At 46.7% G+C, this 25,457-nt stretch overlaps 1 protein-coding gene across 4 annotated transcripts in view; it reads left to right on the plus strand.

The window, feature by feature from the left end:
- The window catches only part of lef1 (lymphoid enhancer-binding factor 1), a 47,437-nt gene that overhangs the window by 16,615 nt on the left and 5,365 nt on the right, over nt 1-25,457 (plus strand). Inside the window, exons 4-10 of one of the 4 annotated variants that reach the window (XM_037100258.1) lie at nt 7,429-7,561; nt 11,929-12,019; nt 14,067-14,186; nt 14,935-15,097; nt 15,889-15,996; nt 18,064-18,106; nt 18,776-18,818. In XM_037100258.1, coding sequence (XP_036956153.1) covers nt 7,429-7,561; nt 11,929-12,019; nt 14,067-14,186; nt 14,935-15,097; nt 15,889-15,996; nt 18,064-18,106; nt 18,776-18,810 — 693 coding nt within the window. In that variant the 3' untranslated portion in view covers nt 18,811-18,818. Of the gene's footprint in view, nt 1-7,428; nt 7,562-11,928; nt 12,020-14,066; nt 14,187-14,934; nt 15,098-15,888; nt 15,997-18,057; nt 18,107-18,775; nt 18,819-25,457 lie in introns of all 4 variants that reach the window. The other 3 variants (XM_037100268.1, XM_037100253.1, XM_037100276.1) reach the window with 3 other exon arrangements.

Below are 25,457 nucleotides of genomic sequence, written 5' to 3' on the forward strand. Positions count from 1 at the left end.
TAGCGAGGAGTGTACTGTCTCTAGCTCTCGTCTCCACAGGTAGAGACACACAAAGACCCCCACCAGACTCTATTTTCCCCCTCAACGCTGAGCTCCCAAATCCAAACTGACAGCCATTCATGCCCAGAATACCTGGGCGAAAGCTGAGGGGGGGAAACACTATCTAGGTGTAGCAGGCAAATCCGCTCTTGTTCGACGGATCTACGGAGCTCCTGCATAAGGCAACTCATCAGCACTTTTCCCCCCACCATTCTGCACTGCATTTTTCTCTCCCTTCTTTCTCTCCCGTCTCCCGGTATTGTGCGCAGGCTAAGGTTTTTTTTGTTTGGTTTCTTTTCAGCCCGCTCGCCACACAAAGTTAGCTTGTGCTGCGATTTTATTTGTGTACATCTCTCAGGGCCCTTGGAGTGTTGTTGTTGAATGTGGATGTTGGCACCACCGCGCTGCCTGGCATGAATGTAGCTACTCAGCAGCCCAGCGCTGGCTCCTAATGATAAATCATGCAGTGTGTTAATGCAGCAGCGGGGTTGCTATAAATAGTCGCAGGAGAGGGATGCCGATTGATTCAGGAAGAAAAATAAAGTGCGCTCCAAAGGTTTTTTTTTTTCTGCTCTTGGTCAGCTTTTAAGGGCCGAGTTCAAAACACAGGGGCCCGATACCAACATCCCCCCAGTGGTTCAGGTAAATGATGCAATGACGCCGCTAATTTCGGTCCAGTTGAATGCCGTGACAGTGGGCTGATGTTTATGTCTCTCTCAGTGCTACCGGTGCTGAGGTATTCTGCGAGACCGGCATCATCAGATTCGCTGCGATTTTCGGCTCGCGTCTCAATAGGTCCATGGCGAAGGGGATGGTGCTACCGAGAGCAGCCATGTTCTTTGTGGGGGTGTAGATGCCTCGTGGGTGCTCAAGTGTGTGTGTGCGGTCTGCCTTTTGTGTACGTGTTTGCGTGTGCGCTCGCAGGCCTGCTGACAGTGGCACTTCAGCAGAATGTTTGCCCTTTCCTCAGTCCTTTGATGTGACCAGGTCCCGCTGTGATAATGAGCCCTGTGCCCCGCCGCAAGGTGAACATCCTGCAGTTCGCCCAGGGCTCTGCCAGAGCAGTGGCCCAACCCCCACCACACACACACACACACACACACACACACACACACACACACACACACACACACACACACACACACACACACACACACACACTCTGCAAACACAGCAGTGGAGGAGCCGACCTCCATTCAGCGCTGATCAACTTCCACACAGTGTTTGGATGGTGTGAACGCGACGACTATCCTACGTGTGGCACAGAAATGTACGCCTACACTTATTTGCACAGTAAATACCAGATTACTGCCTGCCATTGTGGCTGAAATATAGTGATCAATATTAGAGCCCAGCGGATGCATAGGTTGGCTGCTGATATTGGCCTGTCACATTTATATCTGTGTTGTCATGTTTTGTCTGATATGTGCCAGTACAAACTTTTGCTTTTACAGAACATAATGCAGAAAAAAAACACATTCAGAGGCAATTGTAATGATTAAATTCACAGTGAATTCTATTGTTCCATTGAACTGATGTAATTCTGGATAAACTGGAATGGTTAAAATGTAAAATATACTGTCTCCATTATGTATATACCTTTGTCATGAGTATTCGATACCAACTTTGAGGGAGCATTGCTACAAATGTGTGTTTTATGCATAAGTTCTGTGAATTAAAGAGTATCGGCCATCATCACACAGCGCCCTAATTTCGAACACAGGAAAGACTCCGACCAGCCGAGACAAAACGAGGAGCTTTGATTTATCGAGTATCTCATCTTTCACCCCTTGAAGTAGAAGAGCCTCAAGGAACCTTTTGGGGTTCCTCACCATTGCCGCTGTTGAGGAACCTTTTCAGTTGAGAAAGGTTCCTCGAGGACCCCTGTGAAGAAGTCCCTCAAGGAACCCCTCAGAAGTGGCATCCTTGTACATATCAGGATATGAGACTTTGGTCATATTGCACAGCCCTGCTCACAATTTTATTCTCATTAATTTATCAACAAAACCCATGAAAGGACCAAAACCAACAGGAGGACTTGATCCTATTTTAAGTATTGACTGTGTTTCCAAAGCAAATAAATGTTCTTTTGTGCCACAGACTGTCTAAAGATGCATCAATACACCAAACCAGAAGCCTAAAGGCCAAAACCAGGAGCAAACCAAACTGTTGTACTGGGCGATATGTTCCTTATTGAGTCCAGCATACAGTCTCCTGCTGTCAATGATTTCACCAGCACACGACAAACAGAAACTGCAGCTACGAACTCAAACCTCCATGACCTCTTGCGTGGCCTTTTTCACGGCCTTTTCATTCTTTACCCGCTGTGTCTTTAACATGGCGGGGGGGTTAAACTTTCATAACGTTCTCTTGCTTTTCCCCTCAGATTTTTAATAGCTCCGCGACATATAGAAATTAAGAGTTTGAAAAACTCTTTTAAAAAGCGGATAAAGTCTTTTTCATCTGGGGCAGGCACATTTCACACAAATTATCTGCTTTGCGCATTCAGAATGTCAGTGTGAGAGCTAGCGTGATTGGTTTGCTCGGAGCGCACGCACTTCATGCCAACTAAAGGATGATTGGTAATCCACCTCGTCCTCTTCAGTTGTGCTCGGTGGCGGGAGGGGGGGAAGATGGCAGTCAGCTGTTAATAGCTCCTTTGTGTTCACATGTAGCATGTATGTGTTAAATTCATTACATGCGTGGTTATTGCAGGCTCTGATCAGCATGTGCCATGACCGCATTTTACAGCTATGTTCCTTCTGCGTTTTTTGTGTGTGTGTGTGTGTGTGTGTCAATTCAGCACTCAGTGCCGGGGCACGTGTCGGTCATGTGTGTTAATGCAAATGTTGGCTTGTGCGTCCCGTGGGCGTAGCGGTGGTATTAAGAGGAGAGCGTGACAAGTTTCCTCGCATGATAAAAATGTGCTGCAACTTAGCCGCTCAAACCATAACGTCGCATACATGGTGACTGTATGTGACCTATTTTTGCTATCTAAGGAATTCTGATCCCTGTTGGTGATATCTGTTTCTTTACTTTCTTCGTGTTTTTTTTTTTCTCTTGTTTTTACCGACCGGCCCTCGGCCTTCAGTGTCGCCCGCTCTTCTTCAACTTTTGGACTCTGACTAGCACGCAGGATTTATGGTTGAAATGAAAGGAGGAGGGAGGAAGAGAGATTGGGGTGCTTCACAGATGTAAATTTCTCTCCAGGGCAGGCTTTTCCTGTTATTCGCAGCCTCCTCCACTCCTGTCCCTGTGGTTGGCTTCGCTTGTTCGTCTCATTACCCCGGGCGCGTGGCGCTCCTTCGCTCGCTGGCGGCCGGGCTTTCTTCTCCATTAATTGGGTTTCGTTACATTAAGCCCCCTGGCCAAGGGGCCATCCTGCCAATAAAACATTCCATTTTTAGCACTCCACTCGGAGCTGGTGGGGTTCAACCCGCTCTGCGAATGGTAATTGGTTATTTATTTAAGCTTCCTCAGGTTGGTCTCCACTGGTTTTGGTGAAGAGGGAGGGGAGGAGCAGAGGTACGGTCCCTTTTTATTTTTTCCCTTCCTGCGCCGCTATGGGAGAATGTTTGCTCACTTTTTGTTGGGGAAAGGTACGGACAGCTCGCACACAAACACACCTGAGAGCGAACACCTGGTCTGAGGGCGACTGTAGGATTCCAGCACTGGGCACACCCTTTGCTTCATACTGCTTCTTTTGGATTAACAGAGGCTTTCCGTCTGTAATCTTGTCCTCTTTATGATCACATTCTCGGTGGGAACGGCAGCCAAAGACGGTATTTAAACAATCGGAGGAGGGCGTGAGCTCTCTGCCCGTATTGTAAATGATTCCCTCAGGCGTCATTTTATTGGAAATTCATAGCGAACCCTGTTTGCAGTCACAGAGCAATTTTCTTGCTTCATCTTTTTTTTCCTATGCTTCTAATATCCTGGGCCTTATTTATTTATTTATTTATTTTTTTCCTGCAACCTTTTCCTCCAGAGTGCAGAAAATCCCATGAGTAGGTGAGGTGGGGTTTTTGGGGTGAGAGGGGCTTCTTAGTGAAAAGATTTAGCAGCATGGGAATCCATAGCCACCACTTGAGCTGCCATCTCCCCAGCTGTTTGTGAAACACCTCACATGGTTTCTACACACTTGATTGTAGCTGCAGGCGCGTAGAGTCCTCATTGCATATAAATTACAGAAGTGGGAAGTGATTATTATAAAATTCCCGCTTTCCCTTTTTTCCACTCCACTCTGCAGAAGTGGTATAATTGAGTGGAGTACAAAAGCCGTGCTGTGAGGGGAGAGAGGGAGAGGGATGCTTAAAAAGGCAATATTGCAAGGATAGCTATTGCATATACTGCATACACACACACGTACAGACGCGCACATGCTCATGGCAGGATGGTGGTGGAATCTGACAGAATACAAGCTCACAGACATCGGCGTGCCGTCAGTAAAATCCTCCCAAAGAAAAAACAAATCAGAAAAAAAAAAAGGAAACAAAAATGAAACGTCCCATTTCCCTTCCCCACCCCCAATTTCAGACAGCACGCCAAGTCATTGGCTCCTTGTGCTGAAACACACTGGAGTGTCTCCTCCATGGAGGGCTCCCTGCCAGCTCCAGTTCCGCACAATGAATTTCTCTTAAAACCACATCTGAGAGGTTCTTTAGAAGGGCCGGCCAAGCCTGGATATGAAATTCCAAATGGAACGTTTTCTTTTCAATCCTCGCCGCCTCTCCTCTTTCGCTCTCCCTGAAAAATATGAATAGAAAGATCCTAAGCCTATTATTTCTCCTATACAATAAAAGGGACCTCCAATATGGCCGCCCTCCATTGCAACACCACCGCCGGTGCCTCGGCTGCAGCCGCCGCTCAGGACTTTCAGAGTCGCTGTCGGAACGGCAGGGGATCAAATTGCAGCAGCGTGGCGTGACCCTCACGGTTGTGGTCACTTCGTAAGTGTCTCCAACTACTTCCTCCAGGAAATTGGTAAAAGGGTGTCATGCATTTTTCTTTGTGTGTAAACTTGCCAAGAGCTTCAGCAAGCCAACAAGTCTCCACCTGGAAGAATACAAAAAAAAATGGTGGCTGCATAGCGGCTGTAATGACCGTAACTTTTAACTGAAAACAGTCAAAACATGTGAGGATCTTACTGAACCCTGATACAGTCCTCCCTGTCGAGTGATATGAGCGATGTGAGAAGCCTTAAATGACAATTCACTGCCCGTCCGCTCTTCAGAAAGTAAAACGTGGTTAGTTATGGCATGCAATTTATGTAAATGTGCACCAAGTAGCCATAAATTCAGTATTGGTCACAGAGGTTTTTCCTCTTTGGATTTTGCAACAATGGGGACGGTTTATTAAGAAGTTGAGAAAAATGGGATTTGACAGCTGTAACTGGGAAAAGCTTAAAAGAGGGCTTCTCCTCTACGGTCAAGTCTGAGCCTTCTGAGGCGCTGAGGAGTCGGTCACCTTTTTATTTATTTTTTGTGTATGAACAAGTGTGAGAGACTAACTTTTTGTTTCCACTCACTTTTTCTTTCTGTTCTCTGGGCTGCAAGTTGGAGAAGACTTCCAGCTAAAATGATAATCCCCCAGGTTCTTATCTCATTCCCACAGGATAACAAATGGGAGTGGAGAGGCGTAAAATAATATGGGCGAGAATGCTATCACTTAGCCCCTGGTGTAGGCATGTCCCAGCCACCCTGGTCCTGGTTGGCCCTCCTTTAGGGTTAGCGGCCCTTAACTAATAAGCCCTCCCCCTTTGTAGAATGAGCTCTGACACTCCCTCACTTGCAGATTATCCCGTCACCTTTGACTCTCGTTGACCCGGGTCAAAGGACCATGCTTACCTGGGCTAATGATAAAAGCCTCTGCATCATGGCTGAATTAGTTTTCAGGCAGGCTTTGTCTGGGTTTTGCTGAATCGGGCATCTCTGATGGTGCAATGTGGAGCATGCCAGAATTGGGAAAGAAACTGGCCCTGGGGGATGAGATTCCCAGCCCAATAAGGGGTCCGATGTGGATGACGTGTCATGTGGTTGATACCAAGACCTTTTTCGACACTCACACATACCGCCCTTTGTGTTCCCCTGGTTAGGACGTTCCCAGAAGGTGGGGAGAAGGGGGGGGGGTCTTAAGTTGAGACCGGTGCCAGTCTGCGAGAGGTTCGGGGAAATGTAGACATTCCAGCCACCCTTGTGTCCAAGAGGTTTGTGTGTGTGTGTGTGTGTGTGTGTGGGCGCGGAGGGCCAACCAATCACCACTTAGCACTGCAGGAATGTCACCTTGGCGGACGCCTTGCTAGGACGACAAAGTGCAAGCTAATAAAGATCAGTTCTTTTGATTATTTCATCTCTTCAGAGATTCATGCTCGCACTAAATTTAGATGAGTATCTTCGACAACATTTGTAATCAGATGACCATTCCCGTGAGAGCCTCCGATCACACTTTCATGAGACCCTTTGATTCAAAGCCCGTGGGGGCCGCTCGGTGCACGACGCTCTTCGCCCAGCGCTGAACCGATGTCTCCCCGATTAGCCATATATCCTGTGGAGGTGATATTTTGACTCCAGCTCAGCTCTGGGCTCACATCGTGAATAGTAGATTTAGCATGGCTAAGCGTTACCATGTGTTTCGTGCTGCTGAAGCATGTAAGCAGCGCTGTTGGCTGGGGGTTGGGTGTCGGGGTTTTTTGGGCCTGGCTCGGTCTTATTTTAGTTGTCAGGAGGCAGGTCTGTGTGAGTCAGCCGGGGATGGGGGGCCTGTGGCCAGGCCACTGTTGACGTGATTACCCCTGCATTAAGTACCGCTGCAGACATCTGTCTCACTCGCGCTCTGCCTCCATAACCAGCCCCCCTTCTCCTCCTCCTCCATCCCTCATATCTCCTTCCCCCGGCTCTTGCTCTGTAATGAACTCCCCTTATTCACCAGCTAATGACTGCCTTTGATCTCCCGCCTAAGACCTCTGCTCTAACTCTACCCTGCGAATCTCTCTTTTTTCTCCCCTCTCTTTGCTCTATCGCTTGTTCGCTCCTATGCGCTCCAGCTCTGTTTGCGTCTTACTCTCTTTTGCCGGCTCAAGCACGCTCACGCACCGTCTTTGACTTGTTTTTTCCTGCTTCCTTCAGGGAGCAGGGTTTTCCGTCCTGCTGACCTAGGCTAAACAAAGTTTTTGAGGTGCTGGTGCTCAGGCTACCTTTTAGAGAAGAAACTGAAGAAATATTGTTTTTAAAGTAACTTTCTTCACTAGCCCACATCTAGAAAGTGAGCACACCGCTTTCTAGATCACGTGGCAGGGAATCGGAGCGGGGGGCAGGGGGGGCACTTACACATGGAATGATCTCATGTACAATGTCATCACTCTTTTAAATCTTTCTGTACTTCTCTCCACAGTCCAACAAAGTCCCCGTGGTGCAGCCGTCCCATGCAGTCCACCCACTCACCCCGCTGATCACGTACAGCGACGAGCACTTCGCCCCGGGATCCCATTCCGGTCATCACCCCCAGGATGGCAACAACAAACAAGGTAGAGAGCGAAGCAGATAAATCGGAGCATGACACAACACTCTCGACAGGATACAGCAACTGTGAGGCAGCAGGTCGCACAATTATTCTGGATGTTGTTGTTGTCGTCTTCTCTCTTTACAAAAAAGCGTCATTATTGTCAAAATCATCTCAGCTTCTTACTGATCAGTGCACAGATCCGGCTGCCTCCCTCCATAACTGATGGTGGAAACACTGAATTTTATAATAACATTGGCAAAGGATTTATATTCGATGTTATTGATAATAGGTTGGTTGATATAAGATGTGTATGGGTGTTGATACCTTTTAAGTTTTGGATCAGTAATTCCGACTAAAGATGAATTAGCAAATAGTCTCTTCATAATTTCAGCTTCTATCTAAATTTTAGAGTCTGTGGAAACAGCAGTCACAAGTTACTTGATCTGAAGTCAATGAAAATAATTTAGTGATCCTTTTCGTTGCCCTTATTAGGACCTTCTTATATTGTTGTTATAATGGGATGGACTGCAAGTTTTTTTGTTTTTTTTTATCACCAGTAGGGCTTTGATTGTTGAGCAGATCCAGTCGCATAGGAACTCACACAGTGGAACGGCGTTTTCAAAATAAAAGGCCCTGTGCAGACTCGGGATCTATAGCACAACAAAGTTGGAAATAAAAACAACAAATACAGATAAAGCAGACAAAAAAAATGAGATGGTTCAAATACTCGGCCTACTCGGGCATAGTACAAGCACACAAATGAAGGGAAAATGATGAAAATAAGCACAATCTGAGCAACAACATCGGGCACGCATCTCCACAACGCTCTCGGCAGGATGTGAAACCATGTGGAGGACAGAACAGAACAGCGCCAGGTGATGGAGGCGTGCCCGGTGGAATCCAGGGGTCAGAGGAGAATAAGTCTTAACAGAGGAAACAAAGTGAACAGGGTTGCCAAAGGTTCACAGGATCAGAAATAAAGTTAGATTTTTCTCAGACTATTGCAATAATGCTTAAGAGTGAACTCAGTCGTGTTTAACTGAGCCCGAGTGTGTTTCTTCACACACCTCTGTCTGCCATCACTGTCAGGACTCAACAGAGACGCGCAAATCAAAACGTGTCGCGGCAAAGTCATCCTCCCGTCTCAGCTCTTTACGTGAACTCATTTGAAGCGGCTTGTGGGACGGCACGCTGAGCTCTGCTGCCCTCTCCCTCTGCACCCATTGCCTCTCGCTAACAACATCAAGCCGCAGCTCTGACAGCTGCAGAGGAGCTCCTCTGCAGTTTGGACGAGCTCCTCGGCACCACGCAGCTGGAGACTTTGGCAGCTTCTCGCGAAAAGAAAAAACGCAGAGAAAGACGTGGGCACCGCCGTAGTTTGGTCCCCGCACCTTCTTTTTTTTTCCCTCTCTCTTCTCCTGGCTTTCTTCTCCCGCGGCTGCCAGTTGAAAAGGAGGAGAGGGATCAGACGGGACGTAGGCGATGATGATGAAGATGATGAGGCTGGGAGGTTCTGAGGGACCGGCTATAAATAACAATGTGGAAGTGAGCACAAGAGTACACGAGCGCAGCGAGATGAAGGGGAGCGAGACGTCTAAAAGAATCCGTGCTCCACATATGTCAGGCCAATCACGCATCAGACACATTTTTTTGTTGTTGAATATTTTTCTAATGGAAGCAGCGAAAGAGTTGTGTTGACACGGAGTTGAGCAGTAAATACACTGTGCGCACATGCACGCGTTTGATTCCAGAAGTTTGTTGTCATGTCGTACAATTTATGAGGTAATGCTCCCCGTTTTTGCCGCTCGCGTTGGTCCGTGGAGATCCACCGAGCCTCCCGACAAGAGCAAAGCCCCCCCAGAGGTCTTATTTCTTTCTTACTATATTTGATCTTTGCACTTGCAGCCAAACAGAAATCCATGTCCGAGTGATCCAGTTGCAAAATTAGCTGCAAATGATTTCCCCAGACATATTCATGCGCGTGTGTACCAGCAGAGCTACGCTGAGGATGCTCAGAAACGAAATCTCTCTCTCTCTCTCTCTCTCTCTCTCTCTCTCTCTCTCTCTCTCTCTCTCTCTCTCTCTCTCTCTCTCTCTCTCTCTCTCATATCGACCAATTGCTGCCTCGTCCTTCCTTAGTGGGCTCAGACTTTGATCTGCTCGTTAATTATGAAAAACAATCATGGATTTTCTCATTATGAGCTCTAATATGCACAGGGCCGCAACGCAGGATGGAAGGTCGAGCGTGCACTCGCCCCTTGTGTGTGCGTGCCATAAAGCATAAATGGGGGGGGAAAAAAAGAATATAATTGCTATTCTCTTTAGCTGATCCGGTGTGAGAGTATGGTAGTGGTGGTGGGGGGGGGGGGATCTTACATCCACACAACCTTCTGTGCGTTGTTGAAAGACATTTAAATACAACAGATTTATTTCCTGGTTTTCGCTGTTGCTTGTTTTGAGTGGAAACGCCGAGTGTGAAACGTTGCGTCGGGGCGTCACCGGGAACGTGCGAATGGGGAGGGTGGTAGGGAGGGGTGGGGAGGGTGGGAGGTGAGTAATTAGTTACCTTCAGGGTGTGAGTGACAAGGTTAACACGCCGGGGCTCTCTCCTCCTCCCTCGCCGCCTCACCCCTTGCCTCCTTCCCTCCTGCCCTCGGGAGGGCCCTCAGGAGTGTTACGTGGTGGATTAGTGGGCAGGGGGTAGCGCTGTGCACGCCATGAATCCGGCGTTGCAACACTGGCTTTGGAGATATAAGCCCCCCTGCTCGCCCTGCTTCTCTGAGGAGGGAGGCCCCTTCAGACCACAGCCTGGAGAGAGAAAGAGAAAAGATAGAGGGCCGGGAGAAAAGGCTGGCTCCAGCAGGGATTAGAAGATGGCGCTAATCTGGAGGCATTTGCCCTCTTCTTTTTTTTCTTTGTGTGTATATATGTGTGTGTGTGTGTGTGTGTGTGTGTGTGAGCACTTTACTACGTATTAACAATATTTTCTGATACCTACGGACTTAAAATCACATTATTACTTGCTCTGCTTTAAAACGAAACACAAAATAAGTGTAAGACGAGTTAGATTTTTCCTCCTTACTGGTCCGGACCCTGGTTAAGTCCTTCAAACAAAAAGGGAAAAAAAATGGGGGGGCACCCCCCCCCCGACCTTGAAACCCAGCAGGAGGAGCAGGCAAACTGGAGATGGAGGAGCTTAGTCCTGAAGATCCACCGACAGTTAGTCCGAGTCAATCCTGTGTCTACAGGGAGAGCCGCCGCCTTCGCCACAAAGAGGAAGTCTCAATTAACCAGCTTAAAGACGCCAAAACACACTGGAAGGACTCGAGCTACACGGGGAAATATTATCCTTTTTCTTGCCGGTTGACGACGTGAGGTCAAGAGGCACGTTCGAGCCCTTGACTTGAATGTCGAGTTATAGACTTTAAACAGATGCATTAACTCAAGGCTCACTTACTTGCTTTTTGGAGGGAATATTTAACTGTGGCTCTCGGTCTTCCTCGGCAGATGGAGTTCGATGAGTTGTTTCTGTAGCTTGACAAAACTCGAGGCATGCTTTAACCATTACCAAGGTCAAGAATGAGCTTTCACAACTTGTTCCTCATTATATTATTATCAGAAACATTCTGCCATCAATATCAAGGTATCTACTGATACCAATATGCCAATCAAATACCAGTTGTCTATATTTCCCAAAGTTAACCTGACTGGAATGATTGTTATATATTTACAATAACATTTAGGGCATTTAGAGGATGCTTTTGTCCAAAGCAGCTTGGTCAACATGAGTCCAGGGATTGCTGTTTTATGTAAACCATACATAACATGGATGGTTGTCCATTATATTGCTAAAATTGTGTCTTTCATACTTTATTTTCAGATGTTTTTGTAATGTGTTTCATGATGACCCTGATTGAGGCTACAAACCAAATTGTATTGGTGTCACCATAAAGTTGGTCCTTATACAACAAGTGTTGCTGTAGTTTTGACATGTTGTAACTGGACACATGAATCAAGTCATTTGATCTCTGACTCAACAAGACCAAAGTCAGCTGTTTTTCTTGGGCGAGCCGAGTCTTTATAGTCTTTACAAAGAGTAAAGAAAAGGTATTAGTCCCTGACTAATGATGACGTCACTGGCCAGTTATCCAACCTGTTCAAAAAAGTATGACAATAAATTGAAATTGAAGTTGTTAAAGGTTAAAAAAAAAAAATCAAGTTCCAAGTCGTCAAACCAGTTACTCGAGTCAGCTTGTGTCCACGTCCCTGTTCTGACTTTTCATACTCGGCTCTGCACTTAGTCCCACAAGATGTGGGTATAAATGAAAACGTTTCCAAACTTTAATATTTCAAACAGTTGTCTCCCGTTTGTTTGTTTTTTTCGTCTAGGAATGCCAAGGCAGCACCCCGGACAAGACATGCCCAACTTCTACTCCCTGTCCCCTGGAGGAGTCGGGCAGATCACGCCACCACTGGGCTGGTGAGTCACAGACAGACAAAACAGAGAGCGTGCACAGATGATTCATGTAAACAAGGGGCAATTACTATCCCGTCTCTTCACATCGGATGCACGCTGACGCTGTGCGCCTGGCGGAGGAGTGGCGGCCTGCAGCGGCAGCAGCCGACGCAGGGGAGGTCTGCCTCTGGCTCTTCCTGCTGCGCTGCTGCGGCTTCAGCCACACGGCAGCTCTGTGTGCCCAGCACATGTCAAACACATCACAGCATACATGCCGCTGCATAACCATATGGCTGCTTAACCCCCATCAAAGCTTCCTGGAAGCACTTTGCTCTCTGAGCCTCACTTCATGTTTGCAAAGCACTTTTTTTTTTTTTAGTATCTTTTACACCCAGTTCTTCCCTCTTTGACTGCATCCCTGTCACTGCCATTCTTTTCTTGCCCTCTCTCTCTTTCTTTCTTTCTTCCTCCTCACTATCTCCTTCTGTCAGCGTGATGTTTGTAAAGACACGGCTTTAGGCACACACTGAGTGAAGCCAGATGTAAGGTGCAGGATCAGGCGATGGGTTGAAGCCCAGGCGGTCTCTTCATGCTTCCCTGCTCAGATCATCTTAAATCTACCTATATCTACCCACGTTTGGGAGCTTTATTTATTTATTTATTTTTTTCTTTTCAAATTTATGAACTTTCTCCCACTTTCTGCTTTGTTCTGACTTTTTGTTTTTTGAGTCGCTTGAACTGAGGGAGCATTGTGTTTTCATTACTGAACGTTGCTGTTCAGTCAAATTTCATGCTTCACAAGGAATCTTCCTTTGCTTTAACAAAAACCAGCAACCAGCGGGATCATAAACCACAGCGTGATGAAGTGACTGCTGAAACAAACAAATGGAACAAAATGGAAAGTGGAGACATTATGGACCCACTGATGACAAGAAACTTTTTACCCCTTAGCATCTCAAACGAAGACTGACAGATGTTTAGCATAACTCTGTATGAAAAACAGCTCTGAAAGAAGCTCAGCTGAGTGAACAAATGCTGCAGATCACAATGGCTTCCTTTGTCAGCTCCTTCCTAATTACCTGATCTTTACTGTTCTCGTGCTACTGTGAAGCTCCTGACTTTATTAGTTACTGTCTTTCCTTTGAATCTTGGGATAAAGTGCGAAACACACGTATATTCCTGTTTAATCATATAGGCGAGTGGTGCACAATCTTTTTTTTTTTTTTTTAACTGTGATCCTTTACATGTTAATAAGCAGTGAACAGTCCATTTGGATAATTTAAGAAGCCTTAAAAGGTAACACAGCTCCAGCATTCACTAGAAAGAAGCGCCGATCGAATTGATGGTCAGAAACACAAATGTGTTTTTTTTTGTTTGTGAGAATTTTGTTTTTCTGATTTTTTGTTTTGCTTTGTTTTGTTGTTTTTGATTGATCATCTCACAACTCACCACTGTTCATCCTGCGAGAATGAGGATTTTCGTGCGGTCTTGTTTACAGAGTCGAGCAGGATATTATTCTAATTATTATTGACTGCTGTCTGCAGGCCAAATTGCCCCTCGGGGACATGAAAGCTTTACTTTCACTGCACTGCTCGAGTGTTGCAGGAGAGAGGTTGATGGAGAACTGTCCACAGCTGGTGACTCTCTTCTCAGTGTCTCTCTACTTATTAAGAATTAAACTTCACACTCACATCACTACAAAAAAAAAAAAAGTAAAATCTTACCAAGTATATCTGTCTTATTCGAGTCAAAAAAAAATCTCACAACACTTAAAGGTGCACTGTGCGTGTTTTGGGAGAAAGATATTCAATTTTTTTTCCAAACTTAAACAAACTCACGCTTTGTTTCCATGACTGAATAAAACAATAAGCAAACTGACCTCAAAGGACAACACAGTTTCATACTGGTTTACTCTGTTTATATGTGGCGGACCCTGCCTCCTTTTTGGCTCCAAACTGTGCGTGTGTTTCTTTCCTTATTGTTTCCTGTTTTCCCCACATTGATGGAACCCTCTCCATGCTGCCTACCTTCTCCGACCTCTTTTGCTAATCAGAGTCTGCTCACGCTGCAGGTTCTCACACCACATGGTGCCCGGCCCCCCTGGTCCCCACGCCACCGGGATCCCCCACCCGGCCATCGTCAACCCACAGGTCAAACACGAGCCTCTGCATGAAACGGACATCATGCACATGTGAGTCCTGCACAAAAAAACACGACACACCTCCATCAAAACCGTCTCTACCAGCCTTTTTCCTGAGAGCATTTCCAGGTATTTGTGTGCTCCGCCACCGCAGTAGGCCTTTGCTGAACAAACCCTCTGTCAGAGCCTTGTTCTCATTCCCTTGATGTGAGCAGATAAGCGGCGAGGGCCCGTGCTCTACTGATAACGGGCCTGTGCTTCATTTGGCCTCAGGGATCACAACACACTTAGCCAGCAACAGATACAGGTCCTAGATTAGCGCTCGGATGAACTGAATTCACATCCCCAGTGTGCGTGCAGTGGGAAGTGCTGTGAGCGCCCTGAAGTGGTTATCGCTGATATTTCCATTATTCATGGCCATCCCAGCACCAAGACTGTACGAGTATCAAAAAGGTTATTAGAAAGTAAGTCAGGAGTGGGCGCAGAGTATCTTTACAGTGTTTTTAAGCGACTGCCAGTGTGCTGAGGAGGTTTGGCTGTCGTCACTGGTGAAGTAACCTCTCCGCATAAAGTGCAACTGCACATGATTAAAGAGAGGCGGGGGCCCATGGCGTGGCGGCCCGTCGCACGCCGGCCCCACCATTGGCTGGGAACAACCGGACCCTCGCTGCTCTCGTCGCCATAGCGGCACCGCAGTTTCCCTTCCCTCCGTTGCTTTGCTCTTTTGTTCCCCCTCGTTCCGTTGCTTCCTCCGTCTTTACCTCCGTCTGTGTCGCTCTTGTTGTTCTTGTCTTCACAGGAAACCCCAGCACGAACAGAGAAAGGAGCAGGAGCCCAAAAGACCGCACATCAAGAAGCCGCTAAACGCCTTCATGCTCTACATGAAAGAGATGCGCGCGAATGTGGTCGCCGAGTGCACGCTGAAGGAGAGCGCCGCCATCAATCAGATCCTGGGACGGAGGGTAGGTGCACCGGCCTCGCTCTCCCTTTTGTTGATTGAGTAAAAAAATCACAGAGAGACCACAGTTCAAGCCGCGGCTCTGAAGAGGCCGTATGGACTGCCTTCCCCCGGCCCAATTAGTTTTAAAAAACAGTACAAGGATACTTCTCTTTATTAACATACAGTCTTTTATGAACTAGTTGTGATTATTGTCATAATGATTGCCCCGGCCAATTACTTCCCTCTCAGCAGCACAGACACAGGCCGCCTATCTAACTGACATTTAATCAAATTGGCTTTAATAAAACATGCCTGGATAATGGCACGGTTGGAAATGACAAAATTTGTTCCCTTTTGAGGATTGGGAAAAGAGTGGAACCACAGAGCCATGTTAAAAGCCTTAACGAATAGGCCTGGCGGTTGAGGCAGCCAGCCACAGCAAAGCCTAGTTTGTGGCCTGCACTGGGGTAATTGCTCGCTGACATAGTTTGAATAAAAAGCGCTGCTAAATTGGAACCAGTGTTTTGATATGAAATCAAAGTTTTTTTTCTCCCCCTCTTTCAGACTCTCTGCATGTTAATCTCTTCATCATGTGGCCCCCCTCCTTCTTCTTTGTCTCTCTTTTACCCCCCCGCCTTTTATTTTTCTTTTATTTCTACACCAAACGTTTGGAAGTTGAAAAGATTTTTTTTTTTTTTTTTTTCTTTTGTAACCAAAACAGCAGCACACTTCTTTATGCAGGGAACATGCAAGTGCATGCCAGTAATTGACTGTATGCTATTTTCTCCCTAATCTCCTTTTGTACTGAAACAGTGGCATGCTTTATCTCGGGAAGAGCAAGCTAAGTATTATGAGTTAGCCCGCAAGGAACGGCAGCTCCACATGCAGCTCTACCCAGGCTGGTCCGCTCGAGACAACTATGTAAGTATCAACAGAACAGATTGGCAGAGGTGCGCGTTCATGTGTGCGTGTGTGATGATTGTCATTGTCGTTTGTTTATGTCGTGCATGTTTTTGTTCTTTAAAAAAAAAAAAAAAAAAAAAAAAATGGCACACGGGCTAATTCACGCTAGTCGGCTCCATGCTAATGGGGGTCCATTTTTGTGGAAAGGCTTTTGTTTCAGCCTAATGTGTAATTCATAGCGCTGTTATATTACCGTCCGCACCAAAAAATGGATTGCAGTATTGTGGACATGATTATCGCCACGGCGAGTGAAAACTGCCTGGTAATGGTTATGCCAGTCTTTGATGTTCCATATCAGCATGGATGTAAAAAGCAGCTGTTAGGCTGAGCTGAGGAGGCAGCAGCAGCAACCTTTGCTCCTCTAGCTGCCCATTTTTGTTAGCGGATGTGGGAGGTTCAGCTGGATTTGGAATGCAACTCTGTTTTTTTTGGTGTGTTTGTGAGCGTGTGTGTCTCGTCAGTGTGCGGCGTGTATGAATTTGTGAGAGCGAGCACCAGCCTTTTATTAAAAGTGTGGCTCCGGCACTCACGTTCACTCCACCACCAAAGTGCTTTGTGGTGTTTATCTGCCTCCCCTCGGACACCGACAGCATCCCTCCTCCTTCTGCCTCCACCGCTCCGCTGCAAAACTGCCTCGCTGAGGGAGGAGGAAGGTTTTTTTCTCTGAAGCTACGCAGCTACAGATACGCAGCATCCTAGCTAGTGACAGTTTGCCCCCCACCCCCATTTAATTTTCCAGCTTTGTTAGTACAAACATGTTTGACAGGTAGAAAAAGTGGAGGAATGGCTTCCCCCCCTTGGCACGCCCGAAGAGATGAAGGGGAAACGATAAGTTTAACGCAAAACATTTCTTTACAAGTATCCCTGCGAGCACTCTTCTGTGACCCCCCTACTACAAACAGACACACACATACACACACACACACACACAAAAATCCTCAGCTGTGCACGTGCACGGGCGCATCATGCCTGGAAAACACCCCGAAATAGGTAACGCGGCGGCGTGGAGAGCGTGCAGCATTGATAGTTTTGGGCGCGTACCCCCTCTCTCATCCTTTTCTCTCACCCACTCTCACTTAGGCTCTCTTCTTCCCTGTCTGCCGCAGCAGTAGAAGGCAGATTAGCTCATGAATAAGTGGATTAGCAGACTTTGCAGCAGGAAACCAAAGTGCTGCTCATATTTGACTAGAACGACTCTCCGCTGCTATCTATACCTATAGTCTCCCCCCTGGGGATTTAGCATAAGCTATAAATCCTTACACACTCCCACCACCTCGCTTGGAAAAAAAAAAAGAGTGGCGCTCTTCACAGTCATTGAGCTAGACTAGCCTAATTACACTGAGCATTTTAAATTGCACTTCATGTTAATATTTGTCATTAGAGGGACTTCAAAGGTAGTGGAAATGTGGCACAGGCGGGTCACGGCGGCAGGACAAGCCGCGCCTCTATCCGGTTAGGATGGTCTCAGCCCAAAATAGGACGAAAAAATGAGTAGAAAGGGAGTCAGTTAAAGGCGCTGGGTGTAATTTTCTGCCACTAGGGGCGCCTCGATCAAAACAAAACAAAAGACGTAAGCAGCGAGGAATCATGGGAGTCGTTGCCTTTCATAGTTTGCCACCAGTGCCAATGAAAATCAGGGAATGGTCATGGACGTGATTTATGGTTTTAAAATTGTACATGCGAACTTCCTTCCTGTCTCTCTGGTGTATCAGCTGAAACGTACCATTACCTTGAATCAAAGGACAACTCAACAAAATATATAGACACTTTAATGTGTAAATGTTTCATATTACCTCTTTAAAAGCAGCCAGAGCACACTAAATGTCAGCTCGGACTCGTTCCCCGGTCCCTCCCTCAGCGCGGCCGTTTGCTTTCGCGGAGTCCGGAGTCCGAGGGATGCTGGTTTGGTTGCCCAGCAGGGGATGAGTGAACATGGCAGTCAGCAGCAGGATACCAGAGTGGTCTAGTGAGCGTGAGTGCTGGAGCCACACTTTATGTGTTCCTCTGTATATTTTTTAGGGAAAGAAGAAGAAGCGGAAGAGGGAGAAGATGCAGGAAACGGCCCCCGGTAAGCACACGGTCCCTTCCCAAGTTCCCCTTTTTTTCTCTCTTTTTCTACTGTTTTTTCCCCTTCTGTCTGTTGCATCTCGAAGTTGTGAGTTATGCCATCTTTTCACGGCAACGCATAATCTCTTAGAGTATACACCGCTGCATTTCTGTTAGTGCACACTCTGTTAATCTCCCAGTAGACAGGGACGAGTCTGACTAACGTTACCTACTATCTTCACTCTGGCTTCAGTAGACTGGCTCGACTAGTCCTCCACTTTTCTTCCAGACATTTCCTTTTGTGTGTGCACCCCTCCTTCCTTCCATTCATTCCTTCTCTCTCTCTCTCTCCCTCCCTCCCTCTCTCTCCATCATCCCCGTCTTCACACATTACACCTACTTTGGGATTAGTCTGTCCATTCTATACGACTTCTTACCGATTCTGGGCTTTTTTCCGCACTATTTGTTTGCCTGCTTGCACCACAGTTGTGTCTTTCTGCTGACCTTGTTTAGCTGCGCTTATGAGCCTCCTCTCAACACTGCAACTGTAATCCATTTGAGAATTACATTTTAAGTTAAAAATAAAATGTCAGTGTTTATTTATTTATTTATTTATTTTTGGATGGTTAAGAGCTAAGCCATCCAGACACCCTCCCAAAATTTTGTTAAAAAAAGATGCAATTTTCTGCAGGTACAGGCCAGAGAATGAAAACGGCGTACATCTGAGAAAAATGGTAAGACAACCCCCCCCCCCCCCATCCACCCTCCCTGTCTGATCAGTTCAATATATGTCAAGTCCTTTTTTTCAAACTGCTAAACACTGACTTGAGAGTATGTACTCACAGACTAATCCTAAAAAGGTCCACCCTAACCTCGCCATAGTCATTGTGTCAGCGGTGTTAAGGCCTGGAGAGGGGATTGCGCTTTGTGTGCGGAGTTTGCTCAGTGGCCTCGGCACAATGGGCCACTGGATTGTCTCCCTCTGTGTTGTGTGTGTGTAATCAAACGTGTGCGAGTGTGTACGTCCGACTGTTTCGATTGGACGTCGAAAGGTTAGATGTCGTGTTGGCACTTTATGGCTTATTTTTTCCTCCCGTCGCGGTGTTAGATGACGATAAAAAGGTGAAAAAAAAATCTTATCCACTCAGTCTCGTTCTAAACACCGACTGAATGGTACATCTGAAAACAGTTTCCTTTTGTTTTGCTTTTGCACTGCTGGTGCAGGCTGGGATGTCAGCTCAGCCCCCCATATGGACTACATGTGTTGTCTCCCTCTGCATCTTCGTGGAGCCGGAGCGTGATTCGGCAGCTTGTATGGCAGGAACTTAATGAGATGCCATACCTTTTAATAAGATTTCACGCTATCTGGGGTTTCGGGGTGTCTATAATGCCTTTGTGACAAAGGCACTCCACAGTCGTGTTTTTTTTTTTTTTTTTTTTTTTTTAAATTTTATTTTACATGTGAATGATGCGTTGAGATACATTGATCCAGATGACATGTCAAACCCTCACCGAACCGTCACCTGTCCTTTTTTTTTTCTTCTTCTCTCTTTTCTCTCAAAAGACGGATTAATGTTCCCAATATGTGGCAAAGGCAACTCTATTTTCCCTCTTTCACTCTTCCTCACTCTCGTCGCTCTGCCTCCCTCTGAGTCTGGTAGCATCCTGTTGTTCCGCTCCCTCTCGGCGGGCAGATGTGACAAATCTGTGTCTTACGTCGAAATCGTCACCCCCCACCACCCCAAAAAAAACGCACAAAGGTTTTCCACTTGATCGATTCCTGACCCAGTGGCTCTCTCTGAACCCAAAATTGGGCTGCTTTTCTTTCTCTCTCTCTCTCTCTCTCTCTCTCTCTCTCTCTCCACAGCCGGGTTTTCAAAGCACAGGGAGAGAGAGCGCTAAAAAGCACTTTATCTCTGATCCAATAATTAGCAGCGCCTAGCCGCAGCGGGATGGACACCCTTGCTGATTCTCAGTGACAGCCTTAAACTAATATGCATAATACCGAGGATACTGCCACAACTCCCCGAGCCCTCAATTTATGCAGATCCCAAAGAGCTGGATTGAGGTTAGCTCGGTGTAGACGCCAAAAAAACATATTTTAAATGAACTCGTTTGTCTGTTTTCTTTTTTTCATCTGCCCCTCGCCTCTACCCCGTCATGAACAAATCTGAAAGGAAATTTGTTCGTGAGTTAAATTGGAAGATAAAATTTGTGCCCCCCCCTTTTTTTTTTCTTGTGCAATGGTTTCAACCTTTTTTTTTTTTTTTTTAGTGCTAATGAAGAATATTCAGCATAGCTCAGTGAAACGTTTCAGTCCAGGTAGATTTTATTAAGGGAGAATTGACTCGAAACATGTTCGTATTACCATATTTTATGGCTTCTGAAGAGTTTTTTTTTTTTTTTTTTTCTGCCTGTGAGGCAAACCAGGAGTCGAGTCGTCGCCGGGCTGTGTTTTATGGCTTTGTCGGTTGCTTTTCTTTGTTATCTTTAGCATGTCAAACACTGGGCCCGCCACACAGCTGGCTCTCACCACAGTGGAGCGCGGCACTCTGAGAAGTCATTACTCCCAACAATGTGATACGAGGGTTTCCGTCTCTTCCCCATCGCCATGCCGTGCCCCAGCCACCTTCTTTTTTTTTCACCCCCTCCTTCCACTGACTGGAAATGTGCAGCTCTCGCCCCACCTTTCCTCACTGCTCCTGCACCCTTCTTTTATTTAGTTTCTCTCTCTCCCTCTCTCTCGCTTCCTCTCGCGCTTTTAGCCTTTTGTCTGACTAAGCCTGCTGATTCACAGCCCCCTTTTGAGATAGTTATCTGGCCGAGACACATACATGCCCCGGAGGCTTTCTCCTTTTTCAGCCACTGCACATTTTTTTCACAGGGGGGAGACACTCTCCTCACAAAGGTGGGCCTTTTTTTTTTTTTTTTTAAATCTGCCCATGGAGTTTGCAAACACTTGCAAACCTCCATTTAAAAAAAAAAAAAAAAAAAACTGCACATGAGTCATCTTGCTCTGGCTCTTATGGAGGCGCTCTTTTGTTGACATCTTTTTACAATGAACACAGTAGAAGAAGAGGTATTTTTCAGTCACATGACCCAGGATATCTTATAGGTATAACAGTAAAGGGGCTCTTTGGAACAATTAACGGTTATTTAGATGTATTCATCGCTTTTTTCATTGGCCACATGTGAGCAGATTGTAACCCAACATAACAGTTAGATTTTCTCGGTGTTCCTCGGTTATTAAAAGTAGCTGGATTGTAGATTTCTTTGCGAAGGACCAGGGTCGGAGTTTTTGCAACTTCATGCACGTTCAGTTACGTTAACCGTAGCTAACGTTAGTTTAGAAATGGCGACTGCTAACACAAACTAACATCCAGCCTCCAATCACAACACAGGAATCTGGTTGGTTCTTTTTTTTTTTTTGGTTCAAGCTCCTCATCGGCCATGTTGCAAGCTCTACCTCACCGTGCATGGTTTAGAAAAATCACCTTTTTGATGTTTTTAAATGTATTTTGTGTCTGAGAACAAAATGTGTGAATCTCGTAAGCTTGTGTTGACCAAAGACTCATTTCAGACATGAAACGATGTACTAAAGGTACTAAAATGCAGTTTAATTATTTCTGAGTTCAGACTCAGAAGGCACACCAAGGGGTTGTTTTTTTATTTATTTATTTTTTGCTGCACAGTTGGAAAGAAGTGCGACCTCATATGTCACTCTTGTTTACATACTGACTCAGCAGGTGAAACACCTTGTTCTTTCAGGATTGGATGGACCTAGTGAGCCGTTGTCTCTTTCTTTTCTCAGGAAGTGTGGACCACAAACTCATCTTTACTGCATGCGTACTGTGAATTTTCAGGGTTCAATTCAGGGTTTCTGTGTGTAGTGATTTTTTTTTTTTATTGGATGACAGATTAAAAACATTCGCACATTAAAATAAACGGGACTTCCTGCGGCACTCTGCTCGCCGGTGAGGTTATGAGAAGTTTGGAAATGGAAGTGAGAGGACAAATGCGTACAGCGATCTCAGACGACTTTTTAAGATCCATCTCCAAAATGGTCAGAACGCCCGCCCCCTAATTAAGAGCGAGTCGAGGTCCATCTCTAACCACACGGTCTCGGTCCAGCAACATAAAAGAAAGTGTTGTTCGAGCAGGAGCTTTTTGGTGGCTGGCTACCCTCTCCCCTCCTCTCCTGCTCCCTCTTGATGTGTGCAGCCAGAAGTCAGCTGTCAAAAGACTTTGATGAGCGAGGAGGGAAGAAGAAGAAGAGGAAGAAGGGGGGGGGGGTGAGAGAGAGGGAGGGTAAGAAACAGGGCCAAAAGAAAATCCCTCATTCTCCAGAGTTCTGAGTTTACCCAATCTCACTCGACTGCCACTCATCCTCCAGCCTCCATCCCTCATTTCTCCCCCCCCCCACACTTTTTTTTTTATTTGTTGCCTCTCATCTTCTCTCTCTCAGACCCTCATCACTCTCTGCACATTTCTTTCTCTCTCTCACACACATCTGAGAAGCCAGCCACACACCCCGGCTGCAATTAGGCAAGATTCAGCGTCTGCCTCCATTTCCCGAGTCGTTTCAATTTGGCACCAAGCCTCTAGGCCACCGCGGCACAGCCCAGTGCCTCCACACCCCGCCTTATTAGTGACCTGGGATAATTGGGGAAGGAATCGCAAAAAAAAAAAAGGGGGGGGGGGGGAGAAAAAAGTCTGGGTATCGCTCTGAGCCTCACGCAGGAGTTGAGAGGATGTTTTTAAAACTACTTCGCACAAAAATAAAGAGGAGTGGGAGGCGAAGGAGAGAGATTTGGGGGTTGAAATCAGACCGACGCCCCGGCTAATGTTTCTCCGGGTGGGAAATAGAATCGGAAATGCCCCCCCCCCGACTCCGCTCCCCTGACCTCCACAAAGCCGACTCTGTGAGGAAAAATGACCCTCTCAGCACTTAGTACGTAGACTTCCAGAGGGTGGCAGTGTGTCAAACTCCATGTAATTTAAGTGTGTGTGGTTTTAGCTCAGGAGTAGCCATCGCTCACCCTGACATGCTGCTCTTATCCTGGCCCGGAAACCTTATTTGACACTTTAAAGAGCAGAAAAAAAAACAGTAAGAGGGAAGTATAATAACCCTCTTAAAAGTCTGTTTACGTGTGAGAAAATGCAGCTATAGCGTGGCCATTGTTTAGACTGGGGCTTGAAATTTGTTTTGATTGAGTCACGGGCCCATTGTGCTGTGGTTTGGCCAGCTGCAGTAACAGTATGAGGGTCCAGTCTCTCCGCTTTCTTTTTTTTTTTTTTTTTTTTTTGTGATGTCTTCTCTACTTCCTCCCCCCCCCCCAGCCTCACCCCTGTGGCTCCTCGAGGCACCGCAGCCCTTTGGAGCTATGTGACCTTATAAAACGCTCCCCCTCTCGTGAGATGCTTATCTCTGAATGAAAGGGCCCCCAGGTAACACGCCGGGCACAGACAGGAAGAGGACGGTGGTGTTTGTTTTTTCTTTTCTTTTTTTTTTTTTTTTTTTTTACTCTCATCATTGTTAATGGATGTACAACCTCACCCCGAGCTCCATCTTTTTTTCTCCCCCCCTCTTCCACTCCCCCGTTTCCTCGCTCCTCCTCTGTCCTGACGGAGAATATGAGTGGCGGCGGAGGCCTTTGAAGCGAGACCACAGCAGAGGGAGCAGTCATTGTGCCGGCTCTTTGAATCTGCAGTAACTCCCCCCCTTCCTCCCTCTCTCCCTCCCCTCCCGACATCCCCCGGCCTGCAGCGGCTCAGACTGAGCTGTGCGGGGGCACACGGCCAGACTTCAGCTGCCCGGGCCCCCAGCGATGCTGCCTCAGATGTGGGCAACGCCTCCCTCCCTTCCTCCCACACCCTCCTGTACTCCCCTAGTCTCACCCACACATGCCTGAGGTTTGGGGTTGCGGTGACTCCCCCCTCCCCTTTTCCCCTTTTGACCACAACCAGACCCCACCCTTCCCTCCTCTCCAGCATTTCACACAGGCGCTTCTTCCCCTCGTCCTCCTCTCTCAGCCCCTCCTGACCGACTTGTTAGTTTCTGATGGCCCCTGTGGAAAAGCCCCAACATCCCAGGAGCCCGCCTTTTGATTGGAGGTTAAAAATATCAAAGGGGCGACTTCTTTTTATGTTCAATGTCTCGGAGCCAAGGAAAGTGCTGACTGCGCACAGCATTTTGTTTAAAACATGGCTTTGTCTTCCAGGTGCTTTGTGTTTTTCTTTATTGCCCAGCCCGTTTTATTTACCCCTGTTGTCTTTAAGAGCGCCGCCGCCACAAGCGTATAGAGAGGAGGCTCCTTTTTTTAAAAAGGTGTCGCCGAAGCCAGCTGTGTGATCCAGAGCTCGGGCCACTGCCAAAACACGCCACCGCACCAGACTCTGATCTAAATGTGTGGATGATTACAAAGTAGAGCTCTCTGAGCCAGACTGAACCGAGTGGATGATGTAACAAAGGGCTGGCGCTCAGTGTGTGCTGGATCTCAGGTCGAAGTTAGAGCGGCTGCGGTTTCATTATTAGTCTACTCATCGGACGATGGACAGACGCTGAGAGGAACGCTGGTCCGGTTTCTGACAGCGGTGGTGACATTTGTCAGCAACGGTTGTTGTAACTCGAGCTGAACAATTTGGGTAATTTCAAGTCATTTACAAGCAAAAATGCTCAACATTCACTGGCTTCAGCTGCTTTTATTGAATAAATTCAACATCTTTTTTGGGCTTTTAACTTTGGGAAAATGTACTAGACAGTGCACGACTCTAACTCCTAGCTAATCTAAAAATGGGCCAAGAAGCCTGATTGCTAACAGCTGGCAGCTAGCTTCAGTTCAAAGCAGCCACACCCATAATTATGCAAGGCTTTAAAAATGTATATTTAATGTAATTTCCACAAGTGAGTTACAGAGTTTAGCTCTTGCACACCTTAAGGTCCACAGGTGCGAAGGAGAAGACAGAAGGCCGACAAAATCAGAAAAAAGACTCCCACACACTCACAGAAATGTTTCAGTACTTCAGGACTTTCATCAGGTTATCTTACAAGACAAAAAAGACAAGTGAGTTATGCAAAAATTCACCACCTGAGATTGCAGTAAAGTTTGGCATTTCAACATGGGGATCAATATATACCACATGCGGTGTGTTGATTGGCTTGTGGAGTCAGCCTCAAGTGGCCATTGGAGGAACTGCTGCTGTTTTCGGCACTTCGGTGACGGCTTCATTTTTCCACCCCCGGTTGTCGCCGCATGGTATCAATGAGGAATAAGATTGCATTGACTACATTAGTCACATAATTGGGGAACAACTGAGATGTGACAGTATTTTGACTTGTCCAAAGAAGTCAAATGGAGCGCGACGTGTGTGCA

This window comes from Acanthopagrus latus, chromosome 1 (assembly GCF_904848185.1).
Source record: "Acanthopagrus latus isolate v.2019 chromosome 1, fAcaLat1.1, whole genome shotgun sequence".
NCBI lineage: Eukaryota > Metazoa > Chordata > Actinopteri > Spariformes > Sparidae > Acanthopagrus > Acanthopagrus latus.